Source organism: Sceloporus occidentalis, unplaced genomic scaffold (genome assembly GCF_023333645.1).
Source record: "Sceloporus occidentalis isolate IW3139 unplaced genomic scaffold, rSceOcc1.0.p SCAF_10, whole genome shotgun sequence".
Classification (NCBI taxonomy): Eukaryota; Metazoa; Chordata; class Lepidosauria; order Squamata; family Phrynosomatidae; genus Sceloporus; species Sceloporus occidentalis.
In genome coordinates this window covers 23,597,311-23,620,272 of record NW_028316990.1, presented here as the reverse complement: position 1 = coordinate 23,620,272, position 22,962 = coordinate 23,597,311, and the positions used below count along the sequence as shown (strand labels likewise).

Here is a 22,962-nt window from a genome sequence, read left to right as displayed (position 1 = left end):
TTTGGGGTTTTGTTTGGTCTAACCCGCACTGAAGAGTGAATGCAGTTTGACACTGCTTTGAGATCCATGGCTCCATCCTATGGAATCCGAGGATTTCTAGTTCTCTCACAGAGAAGGCTAACTATCTCTCAAAACTACAAATCCCAGGATTCCATAGCATTGAGCCATGGCAGTTAAAATGGTGTCGAACTGAATTATTTCTGCCATGCAGATTAAGGGGCCATTCAGACTACCTTTTATCTCCGAGGAACTATCCTGCAAAACTACATTCAGGACTTTGGCCAGTTCCTGCAATGTTTGGAGTCAAACCACTGCCACTTCCTCTGATGTAGAAGTATCTTCTTCCTTCACTAATGGGAAAACACATTGTCCTTTTTTTTGGAATGGGCTCACCTTTTAAAAACTTCTCCATTTTAGGACACCCTTTTCATAGACGGCTTATTCCTTCTAACTACATACTCTGCCAATACTAACTCTGCAGATTCTAAATACATACTCTGCAAATTCCAACTGACCTCCCAGTAGATCTTCAGGGACACTAGTAACCAAAGGCTTGACTTCCAGTTAGCAGCATCAGCTTCCTCATTTTCATTTTTCGCAAAATGCAAGCTTGCAAAAGCATTCTGGACATTGGCCTTGATATGGTTTGAGGAGGATGGAGGGGGCTTGGGTCCAAATGACCCCACCAAAACCAGCCCAAATGCATAGAAAAAGCAGGGGTGGCTAGCCACCTGAATCACCTGCGATCTGGCTGGATCATGGCCCAGAGAGAGAGATTTGTGTTATAGACTCAATTGTCCTCTTATTGGGAAGAGCTGGTTTGGAAAAGCTGAAGATGCATGGTGCTTTTCAGAGCTAATAACCGGAATCTATGAAGTATAAACCCTATAAGGTTAGGAGTTTTGCAGCCCTCCTGATGTTGCTGGACTGTGACTCCCAGCAGCCCAAGCCAGCAGATGAATGTTGGGAGCTGCAATCCCGCAGGATCTGGAGGGCCATAGGGTTTCCAAGCTTTAGTTTAAAGGAGATCTGCAAGGTGCTGCATTTCAGTTAGCACCTTTAATATTTAAAATGTTGAAAAGGTTTAGGAGGAAGATCACCTTAACGTTTTGAAGGAAGCTCATTTTAAAAAACCCAAAGCAGATGCACTGCCCCATGGACATGGAAGCAACCAGCCAACCCCTGCCCTGGCCCAAAGCCTGTGAGCAAAGCAGATTTCGGAGGACTCCATGGCCAAATACACCCCCAGGTAGCCCTTGGGCAGGTGTTGCTATAAAAGCAAGGCCTTGGCACACCTCAGAGAGCGGTCAGGGAAGGTAACTCGTTTTCAAAAACAACAGACAACACGTTTGACTCGATATATTCATGTTGGCAAGCAGATCAAAGCAGGAACCATTTGGGGAACGGGGAAGGGCTTCAAAGAGGATGCTTGGGAGAAAAGCCTTCACGGTTCCTCCTGGGTTTCCGTCTTCCCCTTCAACAGGTGTTTCTTTTGTGGGCCCTGAAACAGGAGAAGAGAGACATGGGTTGCAAAATCTTCAGCCTGCGTTTGCACGAGGAAAGTCTCAGTTGTTCAGACGAGGGTTGTATGGTAAACTTTGGCTAGCCCAGCTCTGCTATTAGGCAACCTGCAGCAGCCACCTTCAGCGGCAGATTTGAGCCCTCTGAGAAGGGCAGCAAACAATTCATTTCTTACTTTATTTTTACTGACAGGTAGGGACACTGCTAGAGCAAGCAAGATGTAGTGGTTTGAACGCTGGGCTGTATCTGCACTGCAGAAATAATTCAGTTTGGCACCACTTTAACTGCCATGGCTCAATGCTATGGAAATCTGGGATTTGTAGCTTTGTGGGCGATTTAGCCTTCTCTGTTGGAAAGCTCTGGAGCCACAACTAATTACAAATCCCAGGATTCCATAGGATGGAGCCATGGCAGCTAAAGCAGTGTCAAAAGACATTGTTTTTGCAGGGTACCCCATGCATCTGAAGCAGTAGATGAAGTAGACTATGGCGGGTTACACACCGCCACTTCCGACGCACTCCGTGCGTGCTAGGGTTATGAAGGGGCGTCCTAGGGTTAGGAAGAGTTGCTCCTTCCTAACCCGCCCTGGCCCCAACACACGCAGAGCACGTCGTAAATGGCGGTGCCCATCCACATGGGCGCCGCCATTTTGACATCTTGGACGCTGTGTGTCCAGACGTGTCGCGGCGGAAGTGATGCCACGAGGGCGCGCTCCGCCCCTCGCAGCGCCACTTCCGCGTTCCGAAAAGGAGCGCCATTTCGGTGCTCCTTTTTCGCTGTGCGGGGAAGCCTTGCGGTCTGGCCGCTGGGGCTTCCCTACGCAGCGAATGGCGGCGGCGGGAAAACGGCCCCTTGAGGGCCGTTTGTAACCCGCCTATAACTTCTTTTGCACAGTTTGTCTCCAAGGTGCTACAAGATTCCTTTGTATGCATTAATATCAGTTGTTCTCGCAGTGGGGAAGGAAGGAGACGATCAGTGAAGGTGATATAGGCAGGTGCTGGGCATGTTGGCCATGGCTCAATGTTGTGTAATCCCGGGATTTGCAGTTTTGTGGGAGATTTAGCCTTCTCTGTTGGAGAGCTTTAGGGCCTCAATGAACTACAAACCCTGGGATTCCATAGGATGGAACCATGGCAGCTTTGAGTCCCTTTGTAAACTGCTTTGGGTCCCATAAGGGAGAAAAGGGGAGATATAAATTACATACATACATACATACATACATAAATCCCTTTGCATGCATTCTTCCTAGTTTTTCTTGCCACAGGGGTGAAGGTGAGACTTTACAGGCAGGTGTTGGCCAGATAACATGTCAGAATATCTCTCTAAAAATGCCAGTTGTTCTCTTTAGACTTTCGCCTTCCCTACTGATCTCATCAGGTAACCCAGGTTGCCCTCCTTTAGGGCTCAAAGGGCAGAGTCAGGGAGGGCATGGAGGACTACAACTCCTGCAATTCAGCCGCGAAAGCCTGCTGGGTTCCTCATGCCAATTAGCTCTCTGCGCCGCAGGAAGAAACAGGACCCCAAAGGCACAGGAAATATTGAGCGGAGATTTAATTGCAGTGATGATCGTTATTTTTATTGCAACATCCCGTCTGTGACCTTCAAGAGGGAAAAATTCCCCTTCTCAGCGGTCAGATCCAGAGGGCAACTGCCATGTTATGCCCACAGAATATGGAGCAAAATACAGTGGGTCCTTGGTATCTGCTGGGGTTTGGTTCCAGGATACCCCTGTGGATCCCAAAATCTGTGGATGCTCAAGTCCCATTAAATACAATGGGATAGTAAAATGGTGTCCTTTATATTAAATATAATATAAAGCTAAAATGATCTAGCATAGTAAAATGGTGTCCTTTATATAAACCAGCAAAATCAAGGTTTATATTTCGGAATTCATATATTGTTTTTAAAATTTTCAAGCCGTGGATGCCTGACTCCATGGATAAACAATCCATGGATAAGGAGGGCCAACTGTAAGCTCCTTAACAGACAAGATCAGGAAAGCAGACAGAATAAAGCAGAAAATAACATAGATGTTTCTTGGGAAAGTGCCCCTCCACTGCTTTGATTGTTAGGAAGAAAAGAATCCATATCTCGACTCATGGTTTCAAAAGAGCATTAGCCAAGAAAACAGGAAGACAGAAATTAAAGCAGATAAAAATTAAAAGGAAATGGAGGAGATGATAGAAGAGATATCACCGTAAAATAATAGCAGAAGTTAAGATGACAATGTTTTATGTTGAATCTGCCTTAGGAATACGTTATGGGCTTAATGGTTTCTTTAGAGGTACACATTATTTGAACATGGGTCCAGATACTCAGAAACAAAGGGCAGTTTAAATTTCTGGCTTCAGGTATTATTTATAGAATGATGAATGCTGTTAAGGTTTTAGCCTTCTGTGATATTGGAGAGGTTTTTTTAAAAACCCATCATGCGTAATCGTCAAGAGTCTTAATGAAAATCTCTTCGTTACTGCAAATTGGAGAGCAGAACTCACTCTCTTCTTGCCAATGGCCAGTTGCAGAAAGTAAAAACAGTATGGCAAGTCTGACATGGCCACCCTTCTAGCAAAATGAGGCCTTGTATCTAAATGCACTGCTTGGGCACAACAACAATTTCCCAAATTCTGGCTGACACTCTTTCAAAGGTCAATTTTTTAATTCTCCTCTTCTGTAAGGAGCATGGCCTCTGCAACAGGAAAGATGGCTTCTATTACAGTCCTTAGCATCTTTGTGGTCAAACATTAACATCTGTCCCGAGGCATAGAAAGGCATGATAAGCATTTTGCAGGCCCTGCTCCATGGTTTTATTTTCGTTTGAAAGTTCAAGGCTAGGAATGGACTGCGGGGGAGTAAACTTTCCTGCAAACAAGCTGCTTGTATAGTTTTCATAGCAATTGGGATGGGACATGGGTCACGCCAGCACCCTGCAATTTCTTAATTTGCTTTTGCAATAAATAAGACTTGGGGATCATCTACCACAGGCTTTGCTGATATATCACAGCTCAGGAATCTTGTTAACCTCTGCTGGAAACCACCTGCTGCAGCCATTTATCAATAAAACACAGCAGGGAGGCGTGTCAGGTTTTTCAGCACCAAAGTCTTGGGAAGACCTGAACTTCAGCTTTGGGACCACTTCCCCAAAGTGTCTGTGCAAACTCACCATGAAAGCTCGCTTCTCTTGGGCCGTCTGGAAGCGGCCGTAGCCAAATTTGGACGTTGTGTCAATGAATTTCAGCTCAACGGCCTCCAGAGCTCTCCGGCTTGTGTGCACCAAAAGAGACTGGAGAGCAGAGAAAGGATTGTGAGTTAAAAGAAAAGGCAAAAAGTCAAGAACCATACAGCTTGATGAATCCTTGGTGGCAGCTTTCAAAACTGACTTAATAGCCATTTTCCCTCCCCTGGGAAGACCTGTAAAATTGGGGTCCTATGAGCAAGACAGCTAGAGGGGTTGTCACAGAAATTTCCTAATGCCAATTCCTTGCTGACCCCAAACACTGTCATCCTTCCATCAACTGGATGTGATAGTGGAAGGTGTTGCACCTTCCTCACAGCTCCATCCCTTTGAGGCCATTTGGGAAGGGGACCCACCTTTCTGAGGGTGAGCATTCGCTTCTTGGTGCCGATTACGCAGCCCTTCAACATGACAAAATCATTATTGACTTCCCCATAGTGTGGGAATCCACCCTGCAAGAAGAAAGAAAAGAAGGAAGCTGCAATAACCAGAGCACATGACAACACTGAGCAAGACTTTAAACACAGAGCACTTCTACATTGTGTGGTTGTTGCGTGCCTTCAAGTTGTTTCCAACTTATGGTGACTCAGAAGCAAACCTGTCATGGGGGTTTCTAAGATTTGTCCAGAGGAGGTTTGCCATGGCCTTCCACTTGAGGCTGAGAATGTGTGACTTGCTCCTAGTTACCCAATGGGTCTTATGGCCAAGCTGTGATTTGAACCCTGGTCTCCAGAGTCGTAGTCCAACACTCAGTTACACAGCTATAAGAAAGCTCCAGAAATGTAGTTCAGGGAAGGTAACTAGAGCTTTTTAGCAGAGAATTTCAAGTACCTTTGGAACTACAAATTCCAGATGGAGCCATGGCAGTAAAATTAAGATGCTGTTGATATAACTGTGCAACATGGGGCTGTTCTCTGAGATGCACCTAGAGATGCAGGAAAGATGACTAAAGAGTGCCCTCAAGTGGAGTTTTGCCTCCATATGCCACTGATCTTTCTCAGCCACTCCCAAATCTCATCTTAATTTCCTTCTTGGAAGAGACCCAGCATGGTGTAGTGGTTTGAGTGTTGGACTATGACCCTGGAGACCAGGGTTCAAATTGCCCCTTGGCCATGGAAACCCACTGGGTGACCTTGGATGATGAGTCTCATCTTGCTGTTGTTTGCTTTCAAGTTATTTCCAGTTTACGGCAACCCAAAGGCAACCCTTTCTTGGCAGGTCTTCAGAGGGGGCTGGTGATCCCCATCCTGAGAAAGTATAACTTGCTCAGTGGATTTCATGGCCAAATGGGGATTCGAACCCTGTTCTTCAGAGTCATAATCCAACTCTCAAACCATTACACCATGTTGGCTGTCGAGTCTCATCTAGCTGGGGCTAATAATTGAATTTAGGCTAATTTGTACCCTGCTACAAAGGTTGGAATACCCAGCCTTGTGTTGGCCCCCCCTGCCCATCTCTTACCATGGGAGTTATTGTTTTCTCGCTCGTGTCGTAATTAGTGGATGCATTGTTCATCACCATCTTGCCATCTTCTACATGGACCCCACGGCCGATGCGGTAAATCTAGGATAATAATATGAGTCATTTTTCCCAGACATGCAAGAAATTGGGAGGAATTGGGTGGCAAAGTCTAATGCCAACCTGTGCCTGTTGTACCTGCTGCAACTCCTGGAAAAGAACATTGCTTGCATTTCTGCTTGGACACCACAGGACCACTAAAGACCTACAAGATGCTGCATTGCTCAATCTCAACCATTTTTGCTCTAGTCCATTAAAAGAAACTGTCTAGGTATGCTTTGCAACAAGGGGGCCCAGTTACTTGCTTTTCAAAAATGCAAAAATTCTCATTGGTCTATGATGAGTCAATTCCTGCTGTGCCTGGAATTGAGAATTGTAGTTTGCTCTCTCAGTCCCATGCCGAGCAAAACCAAGTTCCACAGAGAAGAGTTGAAGAAGGGCAACCTTACTTTCTTGTTGAGTTCGGTGCGGTGGTGGTAGCCCTTCTGTCCAGCCCGCGCAATAGAGTAGCCCACGCGGGCAGGATGCCAAGCCCCAATGCAAGCCACTTTGCGCAGCCCTTTGTGGGTTTTCCGCGGGAGCTTCTTGGCGTGCCATCGACTCGTCACACCTGCAAAAAGAAGGTCCTAGTGAAGGACTGCAGACATGGTCTATGAGTTCCCTTCAGCCCTAAAAAATAACAGCAGTGTTCTCTGAGACAATGAGGTCTAGAAACTTGCTCTTCGGACACTCTGGTTCACCTTAGTGTTGCATAATTTGGAAATGACTTGAAGGCACACAACACCAACCTTGACCAGTCATCCTCTATCATGATCAGTCATCTTAAGCAAAATGTACAAAGTAGAAATTACACATGTTCGAAAGAACAGAGAAACATTATGGACAATCAGTGCATTGAATTTAGTTAATTCCTAAAGAAATGGATAAAGTTCATATAATAGTTCTCAGTACTCAATCCCAAACATTTTGAGGTTGTTGCTAGGTTGGTGTAGGCATCCATTCTGTTTTCGACTGTGCGTTGTAGCTGAGGAAATCTTAAAGATGAAATGGAGACAATAAATTCCAGTGGTCCTCCATCCTATGATTTATGGTCCTATGCTTTACGACTACAACTATGACATCTGAATCTATGGTTAACTAGGAGTCCTGCGAACCTACAAGTTTGAATTACTGCTATGACATGGACTTACCCTGCTGCACTTGTTTCAGCAAAGAACGTTTGGTGGATTTCCATAAAATTGTTTCACTACAGTTACTTTATCTGATATGTCTGTTTAGGAATTCACTACATTCAATTCATTGATTGTCCATAATGTTTTTCTGTTCTTCCCCATATGTGTAATTTCCACTTTGCATGTTGTGTACCTGTCTGTTGTTGATACATTAGGGTTTTTGGGGGTGGTTTATAGTGGTGTCCCAGTCATCTTCTGCCAGGCCAACATCTTGCATTTCACTAGGAAAATCCCAATCCTATGCCTCAACCCAATGCAGACGCAATGGACTCCAAAGCCTACCTTTCATCCCATGCCCCTTCGTCACTCCGATAACGTCGATCATCTCATTCTGGCTGAAGACCATATGCACCGAGATCTGCTTCTCCAGGTTCTCATGGGCCCAGTCCACCTTCTCCGCCACCGTTCCCCCATTCAGCTGAATCTCCATGACATGGGCTTTCTTCTGACGCAAAGGCAGGAGCTTCATCTGCAGCCAGAAGAATTTGCACATGATGCCATGCAACAGAGACAATACAAAAGGAGACTATCTGTGGCAGGTCTCTAAATTAATGCTACTCAAAAGTGGTGCTCCCTGAGCCATTGTCTGCCAGTATGTGGTGGCAAGCTTCCAGGAAAGAAAAAGAAGGGGGAAAGGAAACCCAAACTGCTAGAGAGCAACTGGGAGAGTGACCTGGGTGTGCACAATGATGCGGATGATCTTGCAGTACTTCTTCATGGCTGAAAAATCTTTCTCCAGCTGCTTCTTTCCCGTCTCGTCCTGCCACTTTTTGCAGTACTTGGTGAACGCCTTCTTCTTGCTCTTGTGCCTGGGAAAAGGAGAGATGGTTTTTCACCAAGAGCAATGATCAGCTGGACCCACTTGAGAAACTTGGCACGTTCACAGTTAGGAATCAGCAAACAATCTTCATCTAGCCCACCTTGATATGTGCTTTATTTGGAGGAAATTACAGTGCATGCAGGCATTTCCCAAAGCAAAAAGGGCCAGACGGTTGGATGTCCTGCACAGAAAAGTCAGCCTGTCCAAAACCCATTCATTGGACATAAGGCAAAATTTATGGCACACTTGTTCAGAGGTCTCAAAAATGGCATACAGTGTGATCTTGGTATCCCAGGATTCTGTTGGACAGACTCATGGCAGTTAAATTGGTGTCAAACCGCTTTAATTCTGCAGTGTGGATACACCTTCAAAGGTATAACAATATCCCTTTGCATACGGATCCAGACGAACAGACATGTCTTTGAGAGTTCCAACAATATGAATTAAAAATTTGCTTCCTTCCTCTTGCACCCTTCTATGCAAAGCAAACAGCAGCACATGTCTATGCATTTAGCAGAGCACGAGAAAGTTTCTTTTGTATACAACTCTCAGAATCCCTGCTACAAAGACAATATACATATATGTTGGAGAAATGCACTGCAACATTAAGAAGGATGCGACTGTAGAAGAACAGCTACTACCATTCGCTTATCGGGTTGCAAAGGTCAAATTAAACAAATTTGTTTTGCAATGGGAAATGCATGAACTTTTATCACCACACTTCTCTCACCAGTTCTTGTAGAAGCGTCTCCGGCATTCGTCGCTGAGATGTTCGGCAAAGATGGTCTTGAAATTCCTCATCCCTCTGGGGGTCTCGATGTAGCCCACCACTCCCACAACCACCAAAGGTGGGGTCTCTATGATGGTGACAGCTTCCACCTCTTCCCTCTTAGACACCTCTGAATAGGCAAGGGACCCAGAAGAAAGAACCTTAGCGCATGAATTACACAAGACAACATCGGTTTCCCAAGGATTCATCGGCGAAGAGAGCGACTGAATAAACACATTGGAGGATTGGGGTTGTAATTGGACTGCAACTCCCATAAGCCTAACCAACATAGCCAATGATGAGAAATCAGACAAAACTCAGCTCCACTCTCACAATACCATCCCTTGATGTTCTGCCAGAAGATCTAAGATACATCTGCACTGTAGAAATAATGCTGCTTGATACCACTGTAGCTCCATCCGATAGAAACCTGTCTATTTATTGCAGGTTCCCATGCAGGATTTTACCCTGAAAATCTAATCTAATAAATTTAATTGCTTTTGCAGCGAACCAGGCAGCATTAAACATAACAGACGAGTAAGTGATTTTCTCCAGGTTGTTTTGGTTAGCTACAAGTTGTAAACTATCTTTTGGGGTTTTATATATTCTACAGTAGTGTATGGTATATATCCCCACTTCTACAAATGCAAACACGCTGTTCATATATATATATATATCCCTTAGGAGCAGCATGTTTGCATTTGTGGAAGTGGGGATATACACCAAACACTGTATGATACATTGCAGAATATATAAAACCCCAAGATAGATATATCTATCTAATAAATTATATTTCCCTTCAGAGTAATTGGTTTTCATTGTCTGGAGTCTGGAAGAAGAGGCTGAGTTACTTCTTAAACAGTATTTCCAACTGCTGCATGCATTCTCCATCAGAAAGCAAATAAAACCAGAATTACTTAGTCCTGGCCGGTGAATTTCCCGCAAGATGTGGGTCATGCCGGCTTTGTAGCCCGGAAAGGCCGTCAAATGGACCGGTTTGCTGGGATCGTCTTTGGGCCAAGTCTTGACTTTTCCTCGGTGGCGGCGGCTCCTTTTGTGAGGAAGGAAGCCCAGGTGGCCGTGCCTTGGAGCCGAAAACTTGCGGTGGGACTGGGAATTCGTGTTAGAAAGAGACAGACAGATTTAAGAAAGGGCCTCATATGAAGCTACAATAAGTGAGATGAATAACAGAAGATATAAATGACATAAGTTTATTATACTTAGAAGAAAACCGGACAATAGAAATGTTGTGGTATTTGAGTTTTATGGCATTGGAGTACCCAGGATATGCAAAACAAATTGTACTGTATCGATACTACTGATATTGCATTGATATTGAATACAAATTATGGAATCATAAAAGAGGCAGACAGACAAACCAGGGACGCATTTGCACTGCAGGATTAATGCGTCTTGACACCGTTTTAACTGCCATGGCTCTATACTATCGTGTTCTGGGATTTGCCGTTTCGTGAAATATTCAGGTTTGAGCACTGGACTATGCCTCTGGAGACCAGGGTTTGAATCCTGTCTTGGACATGGAAACCCATTGGCTGACGTTAGGCAAGTCGCACTCTCTCAGCCTCAGAGGATGGCAATGGCAAACCCCTTCTGAACCAATCTTGCCAAGAAAACCCTATCACAGGTTTGCCTTAGGGTTGCTATAAGTCGGAAACAACTTGAAGGCACACAGCAAGAGATATTCAGCTTTCTCTCTCAAAGAGATCGGGTGCCACAGCAAACTACAGATCCCATTATTCTATAGCCTTGAGCCATAGCACTTAAAGCAATGTTAAACTGCATTATTTCTGCAGTGCATATTGTACCTTTACCCATTTACAAAAAGGCCAGGATGGTGACCTTTGGTATGCAGGTAGAAGCATTAAAAGTACACCAGGCTGCCCTATAAAATACATATGGAGAATAATGCCATTTCCATGCTACTTTGTCAATCCAGATAGCCATACCTAAATGGGACCCCTGTATACACCGTTCCCCATTATTTCTATATCTCTGCCTGCCCAAAACTTACACAAAGAAACCAAACTATAAGTAATAGCTTAATTCCTTTCTTAAGAACACTTTCGTAGGTTTGTACGGTTGGCCCTCCATATCCACAGATTCAACCGTCCAGGGCTTGAAAGTATTCCCAAAAGATATAAATCCCAAAAAGGAAACCTTGATTTGTCTATTTTATATGAGGGACACCATTTCACTACCCCATTACATTTAATAAGACTTGAATATCCACGGATTTCGGTATCTACGGAGGGTCCGGGAACCAAACCCCAGCGGATACCAAGGGCCCACTGTAGTAAATAATAACAAAATAGCAATAACGACCCATTGTATTTAATGAGACTTGAATCTTTGTGGATTTTGGTATCGACAGGGGGTCCTGGAAGATACCAAGGGCCCACTATAATCGCAGCGTTCTTTGGGATCGTAAGCCGCTCGGAGTCCCAATTTTGGGGGGGAAGTGCGAAATAATAATAATATCGATATTAATAACGTGGACAGGGCCCCCCAAGAAAGCAGTACCATGATCCGACGGGTCTTCAGCCGAAGCTGCGGCAGGAAAGAGGCTCCCAGCAAGCGCCTGGGCTGCTTAATGCCAAAGATGTTTCTCGGCCCCAAGACATAAATTTAGCAGCTGGCCTCATGTCTGGAGCTATATTCATTTCGTGTTTGGGCAGCATGACAGGGTCCAGCACCGTCCGCCACGGCTGGAGAGAAAGGTCATGTTGCCAGGAGGAGGCTCAGCTTACGCCAGCCGGGCCCCTGCTGCCCCAGGACAAGAGAACGACAACCCTTGCGTGTAGACAACTGGCCACAGTATCCATGCGCTTCTCTGTGGACGATGGGAATCCTGTGGCCACTGCTTGGCGGTGGGAGAAAGGAGAGCGGGAGCCCCACCTTTGCTGGACCCATGAAACTGGGAAAGAAACTGCAAATACAAAAGCACTGCTTGTGTGAATCTGAGAGAACAGCGCTCTAGGGCTGCGTCCGCACTGCGAAATTAATCCAGTTTGACTCCACTTTAGCTGCCGTGGCTCAGTGCAGTGGCTTTGGGAGACCATTTGGCCTTTCCTGTTAGAGAGAGCTCTGGTGCTGCAGCAAACTACAGTTCCCAGAATTCCATAGCACTCAGTTAAAGCAGAGTCCAACCGGATTATTTCTGTGCTATGGACGCAGCCGGGCTCTTTCAGCACAAATCTGGTGGTTAAAGTGGTGCCAAACTGGGTCCCTTTGGGGAGAAAGGCAGCATAGAAACGAAGCAGAATACATGCAGCATGGATGCATCTGCAGCCTGACTCCACTTTAAGTGCCATGGCAGCATGGAATCCTGGGATTTGTAGTTTCATGAGCTGGGAGAGGGCTCTGGTGGTGCCACAGCTAGCTACAAAATCCCAGGAGTCCATACACGGAGCCACACTGGCACTTAAAACGGTGTCAAACCGGGTTAATTCTGCAAAACGAGCCTCTAACAAACCCAACTGCAAATGCTCTGCTGCAGTGCTGCTGCCTTCTTTGCTCTCTGGGGCGGGTTCGCAGCGGCTCTTTCTGCGCATGCGCAAGAGGTCCTGCGCAGAGGGGCGGGGAGCAGAGCGCGAAGCCATGGCGACGCCTCGACGCGGCCCTCCTCCCGCCATGCACCGCGCCCGCCGCCATTTTGTCCGCGCAGGCGCACTCGCGTCTCACCCCTTCAGGGAGGCCGCCATTTTGTCCGCGGCGGAGATGCCCGAGGATCCGGACAGAGCCGTGTACCGGGAGCCTCCGAGCCGGACCCCGGCGCCCAACCCGCAGACCTCCGTCCCGAACCCCCTCGACCTCGTCGAGAAGGTCTTCTACTACGCCGTCGACAGGCCCGTCACCGCCTGGAGGGGTGAGAGCCAGGGCAGGGAACGGGGAACCAGGAGGAGGAGGGCATGGAGGCCGCCATCTTGGCAGCCTTGGCGCTAGGAGGGACGGAAGCCAGTGGCAGGAAGGGCCCGAAGGGAGGCACTGGGGAAGCCTTTCCCATAGGGAGACATAGGGGACTACATTCCCATAGGGAGACATAGGGGACTACATTCCCATAGGGAGACATAGGGGACTACATTCCCATAGGGAGACATAGGGGACTACATTCCCATAGGGAGTCATTGGGGAAGCCTTGCCCATTGGAAACACAGGATATTTGCCCATAGGGCAGCATATTCCCATAGGGAGACATTGGGGACTACATTCCCATAGGGAGACATAGGGGACTACATTCCCATAGGGAGTCATTGGGGAAGCCTTGCCCATTGGAAACACAGGATATTTGCCCATAGGGCAGCATATTCCCATAGGGAGACATTGGGGACTACATTCCCATAGGGAGACATAGGGGACTACATTCCCATAGGGAGACATTGGGGAAGCCTTGCCCATTGGAAACACAGGATATTTGCCCATAGGGCAGCATATTCCCATAGGGAGACATTGGGGACTACATTCCCATAGGGAGACATAGGGGACTACATTCCCATAGGGAGTCATTGGGGAAGCCTTGCCCATTGGAAACACAGGATATTTGCCCATAGGGCAGCATATTCCCATAGGGAGACATTGGGGACTACATTCCCATAGGGAGACATAGGGGACTACATTCCCATAGGGAGTCATTGGGGAAGCCTTGCCCATTGGAAACACAGGATATTTGCCCATAGGGCAGCATATTCCCATAGGGAGACATTGGGGACTACATTCCCATAGGGAGACATAGGGGACTACATTCCCATAGGGAGACATTGGGGAAGCCTTGCCCATTGGAAACACAGGATATTTGCCCATAGGGCAGCATATTCCCATAGGGAGACATTGGGGACTGTTTGCTCATAGGGAAACATTGGAGAACACTTGTCCATAGGGAAGCATGGAATACTTGTCCATAGGGAAACATACGGGACTAAATTCCCATAGGGAAACATTGGGGAATACTTGCCCATAGGGAAACCATAGAATCGTAGAGCTGGAAGAGGCCCCATAGGCAAACACAGGGGTCATCCAGTGGGTTTCATGGCCAAGCTGGGATTCAAAGCCTGGCCCCAAGCTGTGGTCCAACACTCAAACCACTATAGTTCTGTAGATATCCTTAAGGTTAATGCTTCTAACCCTTCAAGCAAAGCAGTACCTATTTTGATTTGGGATCATTCTACCTTTGACTGGGAGCATCTCCGTTGTCAACACAGAAGCCAAAACCGTAACTGCGTCTTGCTTTTTGATGCTTCTGGTATCAGTCTCACCCGGCTTTTTCCTTTCTGCAGAATGGATCGAGCGCCAGCATGCCAAGAACAGGACTTATTACTACCACCGCCAGTTCCGCCGAGTGCCAGACCTGACCGAATGCCTGGAGGACGACTACGTCTGTTTCTATGAAGCGGAGCTGCAGTGGAGGAGGGATTTGTAGGCTGGCTTTTCTGAGATCTTGTTCTTCCGCCATTGATGATCTGTCGTGGGGGTGGGATGTTGCTTGCAATTGAATTTTCTGGTTTTCAGTTAAAGTGAGAAATGTTCTATTTATTTTAACTGCACCACCAAAATACATTGCGTTTAGTAGTTCCACCTCCCCAGGTACCCAAGAGGTTTGCAGCAAACTGAGTACAGGAGTAAGCGCCAAGAGATGGCTTGGGCAGCTGATCTAGGAGCGATGGGCTTTGTCCAAGCACTTCTTGATTGTGTTGGGTATATTTGACAGATCAGTTAGAAACTTGCTGGAAGATTCCTTAAGAGCAGCAGTCAAGCCGCCTTGAATCCCACTTTGGGAGAATGGAAGGACATAAATCCAATGGATAAGTAATGCAAGCTTGGTGACTAAAGTATTTCAGGGCCATAGCTTCAGTGGAGAAGAGGGTGCAATCCCAAAAGGAGTCTGGCCTTAAAATCATAAAGTTGGAAGACCCCAAGGGCCATCCAGTCTAACCCTCTTCCATGCAGGAGCTCACAATCAAATCTCCCCCAACAGATGGTCAACCAGACTCTGTATAGACTACCAAAGGAGAGTCTAATGTTTAGGTGGAATCTATTTTCCTGTAGTTTGAATCCATTGCTCCATGCCCTATTCTTTGGAGCAGCAGAAAACAAGTTTGCTCCATCCTCAAAATGACACCCCCTTAAATATCTATGGCTGTCATACCACTTTCCTCAGTCCTGTAGAGAACTTTGGACCAGGGATCCCTTTAACTGTAGGTAGGATGTTATTCTCCTGGTGTGTCTTTTTACTCACTTACTCTCTTTATTTCACAGTATGGTCGATCAAGAAATTGTGAAAATAATCCAGGATCGAGTAGGTGCTTGCAAGCAGCGGGAAGGTGCTAGTTTCACTGAGAACTGCGCAAAGGAGCTACAGGAGTTCAAAGACGTGGCCCAGGCGTATCGGGACAGATGTGAGTTTACACCGTGTGGCCCTTTTTGGGTGGTGGTGGTGTAGGATTGACACCGAGACCTAATTCTGTGTTGTAGTATGAAACTGAGCCCAAAGATGACTTTCCTGGGAGGAAGTAATGGCTACAAAAGTAACTTTTACTAAAACACTTGTTTTCATGTGTTTTAATCTTTCATTTCGTGTGTAGTGCAGCTCCTGATGTAAGAACTACTCTTCTGAGATTACTCATGATATTCTACTTTCATCCTAGATGATGAGCTTGGTGCTCATGGAAATGCTCGCAAATGCTTAATGAAACAGAAGCATCGCATGATTGCTGAAAGGAAGGCCCAGGCAGCAGCTGAGGCATGATCCCCTAAGCCCTTATTTGACCATTAGTTCCCAATTGAATTGAGAAGACAACTGTGTGACTAGGTGTTGTATATTGAAAACAGACTGAACAACATCCATTAAAGCAGTATTGGTAATTGTTGATGGGGGGAAAATAAAATCATCATGACTAAATCTCTTGTCTACATTTCTAGAACATAAAATCAAAAGTTGTTGAGAAATGATGGGAAGTTGGGGGCTCAAATGCATTCTGGCGACTGTTACTAGCATTAACAGAAACATCTTGCTTCTTCAGAGAGCCATTAATCGAATCTAATTTTGAATCCCCTAACCAGAGTATTGTATGCCAGCTGCATTGTTGGGTGTGTTCAATCATGACCTTATGGGGATATTCTTTCCCCTTTTATAACAGTATGCACTGCTGTTGTCAACACCTGAAGACCGATCAAGCAAAGCAGGCAAGGAGATGGGTGTGCTTGGTTTTGATCTCAGAAAGGGTCATGATTCTGACACTGGTCAATTTCTTTGGTCTGCAGAAAGTTTTGACTATTAGTAATAAGCTTTATTTTTACCCCACCTGTCAGAACGGCAATCATTCATTTCAGGTACATCATTAATATCAGAAAAGACCTGTTACTAGAATATGGATTGTGTGCTCTTAGGAACAGTCAAAAGCCAAGAAACAAAAAAAGCTTTAAGTGGTTCATGAAACCCCAAAACATTAAGTACCTGGAGAGCCACTGATGACAAATCAGAATTACATGAAAGGACTCCTGCATTAAGGCTGCTAAATTTGTGTTGTGAAACCCTTCTTATCTCTGCTAGTCTCCCAACATTTTGCACCCGACTGCACACTCCCCATGATCCTATGGAAGAATTCCTGAACTATCCCTGTAGTCTTATCTTTTGTTCCAAACTATGCTGTCAATGTAGCGGAAAAAAATTTCTTCCCTAGAAGCACTGCTGCCCTGCTTTCAATTTAAACAGCCAAACCCTGCCAAAGGTAAAATATTCACCAGACTAGTTTAGAAATGGTGGTTTTGTTACTTTATTGAAAGAAAGTAGTTGCTCTTAAGTAGTTGCCACAGCAGCTGCCTGAGTCCTCTGCACAGACACTCTGGTGGCATGAGTCTTCGCCAGATGATCAGTGAACTCCTGGAGGAAGAAAAGGGGAAAGACAATGTGAGGATTCTATACAAAAGCTGCATGGCCTCAGTTTCATTATCCAAAGCAGTAATTTGAAACATCAATGCCTGCAAAATCTGACCACTGGCAATTTGGTAGGAAAAGGATTCCAAGGCAGATCAATGATTAAGTTGGTGTTTTTGTTTGTAACTCTGTGTTAATATACTTGTTTGTGACTTGATGTTATAAAAAGCGTCATGTCCTCCACAGCTCTTGGAAGAAGAACAGAATCAAATGCCCATTTTAAACTTGGGGTTTCCAGTCCCAGGGTTTCCTTACCTGATAGGGAGATTTGGTAAAAATAGTCTCCTTCCAGAGGTCAGGGGTCAGGTAACTGTAGGTCTTGGAAATGGCATCAAAGGTGGCCTTTGCTAGAGAAAGGAATCACAGTTCACTTCCATTACAAAAGGCTCAAACAAGGCACGAAGACCAAACTGCCACTACTGAGCAAGTACTGATCTTGCTATATGCTGTTATTTAATATAGGCACAGCCATATGATTGAGGCTTGTTGAGTCTGAAAAGGAACAGGGAGACCACTTCATCAAGTCTCACTGCCGTGCATATATGGACCCATTTGCTTTCCCTCTCGGAAAACGACAGCTGCACCACTAGGATTGTGTGCAACTGAGCAGAGCTGAGAGAGTTAAACATGCACCTTCTAGAGTAGTGCTTGGTATACAAGATATAGCCCCAAGCTGAACTAAAAGCTTTTTTTTATTTTAACAAGCTATTCAGCAGCAACACTTAACCCCACAAATTTTATCTACAAAATCTTAAAGCAACTGTTTTGGTGGACCCCAGGATTTTGGTAAAGAGAAAAGACCCACAAGGAGTTTTATGGCACCTGAAAGACCAATCTGGTTTCCCCTGCAGGCACCAGATAAAGATATGTCATCTAAGGTGACAAAGACTATGGTTCCCTTTGCTGCAAGTATCCTCCCAACCCCAATATTTTTGTAGTAAAAACAATGTAGATTTCCTGTGTGCCTAATGCCAACTTAGCTGTCCTGCCTTACAAGATATGAACACCACAAACTGTCCTCGGTTGAGACACACTGCAATCCCACAGGGCTCTCATCCTTTCTAATGTGAAGAGTTTTTAATTCACTGTCAAGGCCATCCAGGATCCTGGACAGAGCCATTTCTTATGCCAACAAATCCAGACACCCAAACGTACCAAAGTTGCCCAAGGTGGCTGTGCAACCCCTGGCTGAGGTGTAACAGTCATCTATACCAGCCATCATCAGCAGTTTCTTGGGAACGGGGGCAGACACAATGCCAGTGCCACGAGGTGCAGGGATAAGGCGCACCAAGACAGAGCCACACCGTCCGGTTACCTGAAACAAGGCAGGAAACCAGATTTATTTATATACACAGAGCAACTTCTACAAATGATTTCATACAGATATAGCCGACCCCAAAATCCAAGTGTGTGAGCACAGTTACCTTGCAAGGTACAGTGTGGGGCTTGCCGATCTTGTTGCCCCAGTAGCCTCGCCTGACTGGCACAATGGAGAGTTTTGCCAAGATGATGGCCCCACGAATCGCAGTGGCCACTTCTTTGGAGCACTTGACGCCAAGGCCTACATGGCCATTGTAATCGCCAATGGCAACAAAAGCCTAGGAGGAGAAAAAAGCCACAAGTCCCATCAGTTGAGCACCAGAAATGCTACAAACCCCTGAATACTGTCGCCTCGGAAGGCCAAATTATCAACTTGTAAACCACTCTAGTAGCTTTTTTTGGCTTAAGGTTGGGAACAAATGCTCTAAACGCATATGCACACGCGCATGTGTGCATACTTCAGGTGTGTGATAAAAAAACCAGGATGTTATCAGATGTTTGGAGAAAGCCTGGTGTAGAGCTTCCTCAGAGCTAAGCAAGACACAAAGACTGGCCAAAATGCAGACTGATTCCAGAACAGAGATGGACCCAAAAGACTTACCTTGAACCGGGTGCGCTGACCAGCACGGGTTTGTTTCTGAACAGGCATGATCTTCAGAACCTCATCTTTCAGAGAGGAGCCCAGGAAAAAGTCAATGATTTCAGACTCCTGCAAAATTAATGTTGACTCATCAGCCACCATCTTGCTTCCCAGCACCCCAACCGTCTTTGCAGCAAGACCCACAGAAAGCAGTAAGAACCCCAGCAAAGCAACCCAGAGAATAAATACCTTGATCGGAAGGGAGAAAAGGTAGATCTCTTCCAGGGACTTGATCTTCATGTCCTTGACCAGGCGTCCAAGCTTGGTAACTGGAATCCACTGTAAATATGGAAAATGTGCTTCTGTGAGTAGGTGTGACATGTGTTTTGCCAGAACTGTTTGCTAAACAGCAATCCTGCCAATTCCCAGCTTTCCCTCCATTTCAAGGCAAGCTACGTGGCTCTTCTCTATCTCCCCACTTTTATCCTCACAGCGCCCCTGTGCGCTAGGCTGTTGTTGTGTATCTTCAAGCCCATGCTGACTTATGGCAATTCTAATATGAACCTATCATTGGGTTTTCTGGGCCAGATTTGTTCAGAAGAAGTTTGTCCTTACCCTCCTCTAAGGCCGAAAAAACATGGCTTAGCCTTGGTCACACAATGGGTTTCGGTAGCCAGCCATAGGCCAAGGCTCAAACCTTTGCACCATGCTGGCTCTCAAGACAAGAGATAAATGAGACTGCCCCTTCACCCCTAACTGTCATTCACCCCGAACCCCAGCAAATATGAGGGAACCATTGTATTAGGACTAACACAAAAGTTAACCAAGGGAGACTTTCAAGAGTTGTGAAGATCAATGTGCTTTTCAATTGCCATCAATGGCAGATCTCCAATCACAAATACTCCCATCCCTCCACATTCTCTGGGGTTAGGCACACAGGACCCCCACAAAAGTGGAAAAACCAGAAATAACAGCAACACTATGTTGTTACCTTAGAGAACATCTCTAGGAATCTCTAGGTCAGTGATGGCGAACCTTTTAGAGACCGAGTGCCCAAACTACAACACAAAACCCACGTATTTATTGTGAAGTGCCACATCCCTCTGGCTTTCTAGTGACAAACCCTAGTGAACTCCATTGGGACAATGGTGCGTGCCCACAGAGAGGGCTCTGAGTGCCATCTCTGGCACGTGTGCCATACGTTCGCCACCACTGCTCTAGGTCCTCCAGTGCAACTCTGGCCAACATCAGCCAGACATTGACCACAGAATTGCGCTGGAGGAGCTACAAAGGCCTAGTGGAGTGTTCTTTCTAGGAATCTCTGGGTCCTTCAGAGTGTTTTGGTTAAAGTTGCCCATAAAGTTGTGCTGGAGGATCCATATATTCCTAGAGGGAACATATTAATAAAACCCATGAATAATCAAAGCCGCGCATGTGGAAGGACGAGTGTTTCTGCTTGTGAACGGCTTTCAGGCAACGCTGCAGCTGAGATCTTTAGCGCAGAGACAACAAAAGCCACAGGGTTCAACTCACTTCTTTGTCTTCAGCCTTGCCTCCTCGGGCCCCACGCCCTCGGCCCCGTCCTCTGCCACGGCCGCGTCCACGCCCTCGGCCTCCGCTGCCAAAGCCCCCGCGGTAGCCGCCCCGGGCAGCAGCTCCTCCTCCTCCGCCGCCTCCTCCTCCTGCCCCTCCTGCAGCACCGGCGTCGTCCGCCATTTGCTATGAAACAAAGAAACGTTTGAGTGGGTTCCCCTCACTGCCAGCTTCACAACAGAGGGCTTTAAACAGAGGCTGGATGGGGATGCCGGAGAGTTCCTGCATGGCAGAATGGGCTTGGGCCAGATCAGGGCCCTTGGGGTCTCTTCCAACTCTCGGATCCTACAGTCAGAACCAAACCATTAAAAAAATTAAACCTATAGCACTATATAAAGTATAGTAATAATGAATTAAAACCTCCCTACGGTTGACGCTCTGCACCCACAGATTTTTAATGCATGAGTTCAAGCATCAGTGGCTTGAAATATATCCATTATATATGTATATAAATCCCAAAAGCAAACCGTAGTTTATTATTATTGTATTGTAGCCCAGCTTTCTCGCAACAGAGGGACTCAAGGTGCCTTGTTAGCTATTTGCCTTGATCTGTCATTTTGAACTTGAGGGTCTTTGGGTTATAGGGCTTTTATGGTATTATTAGTTTGAATTTTAATGCTGCTTTGATGTTGTCAGCCGCCTTGATCCAATTGGAGAGGCAAGGTATCAATACATATTATTACTGTTACTGTTATTATTACATAAGGACCTCCATTTTGTATTTAATGGGATTTGGCCAAGGATTCTAATTCCCATTTCTATTTCTATCCCAAACATGCCACTATTCCTCTTACTACAACTCCCAGGATCCCATGGGGTTAAGAGTCATCATGGCAGCCAAAGCGGTTTTGAACCGGTTTAATTCCTCAGTGTGGATGCTCCCTATGATTCTAAAAGCCTTTGTAGGTTCTTATCCATTCTCTGCCAATGAAAAAGCCCAGGATTAATATTATTATTATTTCCCTCCCATAGGAATGCGTGGCTAATCCACGTGGGAATGCATTAGGAGGCCTTTTGTTCTTGACACGTGTTCTACACGCAAGTTGCTTTCAAGCGTCAGGCGTGTCCGCCACCCCTATATTTATTTATTTATGGTACCAAATCCCAGTTTTCGCCCAAAATGAGATTCAAGGTGGCTACACACGTGTTCAAAGAGTAAAAGGCCTCGGTATTTCAGAAAACATAGAGATGCACGTCTGAATGGAGCCCGAACCCGTGTTTCCTAACCCCGCAACTGGAAATGCATTAAAAATATACATTCTGCCCTTCCCAAGAGAGAGAGATAACAATCCCCGACCCGCATCGGACCCGCCACGAAGCCGATGGCGGCGGATCCGGATTCCTAGGCCTCCCCCGGTTCACAAGCATCTCCCCTACTTACGTGTTCTCGAGTAGAAGGCCGAAAACCCGCGGCGGAGGCTATTTATAAACCACAGCTCTCGCGAGAACTGCCTCGTGGCAAAATCTCGCGCGACCAAAGCTCCGCCCCCTCTCCTTTCCCCGGTCGAGCAAACGCGCAGGCGCAGGAGGCTTGTAGTCTTATGCTGGTGTCGGGAGCCCCTGATCGAGCATGGGTTAAGCTCCCGAGTCTATAAAAGGGGCGCCGGCCACAAAGCGACTTCCTGTTTGCGCCTGACCATCAGGTGAGTGAGATGGATGTGTTTCATTGCAGAAAGCCAGAACTCTTTTTGGATTCGGGTATCGGAAGTCAGAGCTCGTTAATCCAAAGCTTAGAAAAGTTACTAGGAGGAGGCTACGATTGTTGCATTGGTTTATTTTTAATTTTGAAAGCAACGGTTTAACTTTGTCTTCTTAAAATATTGTAACCCGCCTTGAATCCCATTGTGGAGAAAGGCGGGATATAAAACCTGGCAATAAATGAATGAATTAATTTTTAAAATTTTTATTTATTTCATTTTTATGCCAAATGTTTCATTTTCATTTCCTCCCAAAAAGGGACCCAAGGCAGTTTGCAAGATTTATTATTATTATTATTATTATTATTGCTAACATTTAATTATAGAGCGCTGTAAAGTTTGCACAAATAAAACAAGGGGGGAGAATAAAAACCTGCCAAGCGGTGTACAGTCTAAAACAACAGCATTACATGATGAAAATGGCAAGTAAAACATTAAGACAATTAAAATATTCTAGTCTAAATAGTATAAAAGATAAAACCAAGAACCTACAAGGCACTGTCTGGAAATCGCCTTTGGCCTCTCTCCCAGTGGCCTTAGGCGAGATAATGGTGCCCACAGCAAAAAGGAGCATTAAGCTTATTGCCCTCAAACATGAAGAGTGCGCAATGAAACCCATGCTCCTATATCCTCTGTGAAGGGGAAGCCTTGCGCAAGGGGCTCATATTGCATGAAAAAATAAGAGTATTAAGGTTTACCAAACCGAACTTCAAGGATCTAATGAATGTTTGT

At 45.8% G+C, this 22,962-nt stretch overlaps 3 protein-coding genes and 2 non-coding genes across 5 annotated transcripts; 2 read left to right on the top strand and 3 right to left on the bottom strand.

The window, feature by feature from the left end:
- Window positions 1-1,344: 1,344 nt before the first annotated feature.
- On the bottom strand, window positions 1,345-11,738 carry LOC149306206 (large ribosomal subunit protein uL3-like). The gene is made up of 10 exons (XM_089540690.1): window positions 11,634-11,738; window positions 10,010-10,202; window positions 9,054-9,222; window positions 8,177-8,312; window positions 7,786-7,972; window positions 6,721-6,881; window positions 6,215-6,316; window positions 5,110-5,205; window positions 4,682-4,801; window positions 1,345-1,501 (listed from the first exon to the last, which is right to left on the bottom strand). Exons 1-10 carry the CDS (start codon window positions 11,634-11,636, stop codon window positions 1,445-1,447), a joined length of 1,224 nt encoding a protein of 407 aa, XP_089396816.1. The 5' UTR covers window positions 11,637-11,738; the 3' UTR covers window positions 1,345-1,444.
- Window positions 11,739-12,788: 1,050 nt separating this feature from the next.
- LOC149306205 (NADH dehydrogenase [ubiquinone] 1 beta subcomplex subunit 10-like) lies at window positions 12,789-16,005 on the top strand. Its single transcript, XM_089540713.1, has 4 exons — window positions 12,789-12,978; window positions 14,384-14,522; window positions 15,363-15,502; window positions 15,752-16,005. Exons 1-4 carry the CDS (start codon window positions 12,831-12,833, stop codon window positions 15,850-15,852), a joined length of 528 nt encoding a protein of 175 aa, XP_089396839.1. The 5' UTR covers window positions 12,789-12,830; the 3' UTR covers window positions 15,853-16,005.
- Window positions 16,006-16,861: 856 nt separating this feature from the next.
- On the bottom strand, window positions 16,862-20,671 carry LOC149306203 (small ribosomal subunit protein uS5-like). Its single transcript, XM_089540249.1, has 7 exons — window positions 20,474-20,671; window positions 19,190-19,279; window positions 18,962-19,069; window positions 18,465-18,638; window positions 18,196-18,355; window positions 17,296-17,387; window positions 16,862-16,986 (listed from the first exon to the last, which is right to left on the bottom strand). The coding sequence occupies exons 1-7, from the start codon at window positions 20,654-20,656 to the stop codon at window positions 16,903-16,905; spliced, it is 891 nt and encodes a 296-aa protein (XP_089396375.1). The 5' UTR covers window positions 20,657-20,671; the 3' UTR covers window positions 16,862-16,902.
- LOC149306204 (small nucleolar RNA SNORA64/SNORA10 family) lies at window positions 17,522-17,662 on the bottom strand. The gene has a single exon (XR_016271745.1). It is a non-coding gene; the product is annotated as a small nucleolar RNA SNORA64/SNORA10 family (small nucleolar RNA).
- Window positions 20,672-22,727: 2,056 nt separating the features above from the next.
- LOC149306202 (small nucleolar RNA ACA64) lies at window positions 22,728-22,861 on the top strand. Its single transcript, XR_016271735.1, has one exon. It is a non-coding gene; the product is annotated as a small nucleolar RNA ACA64 (small nucleolar RNA).
- The last annotated feature ends 101 nt before the right edge of the window (window positions 22,862-22,962 follow it).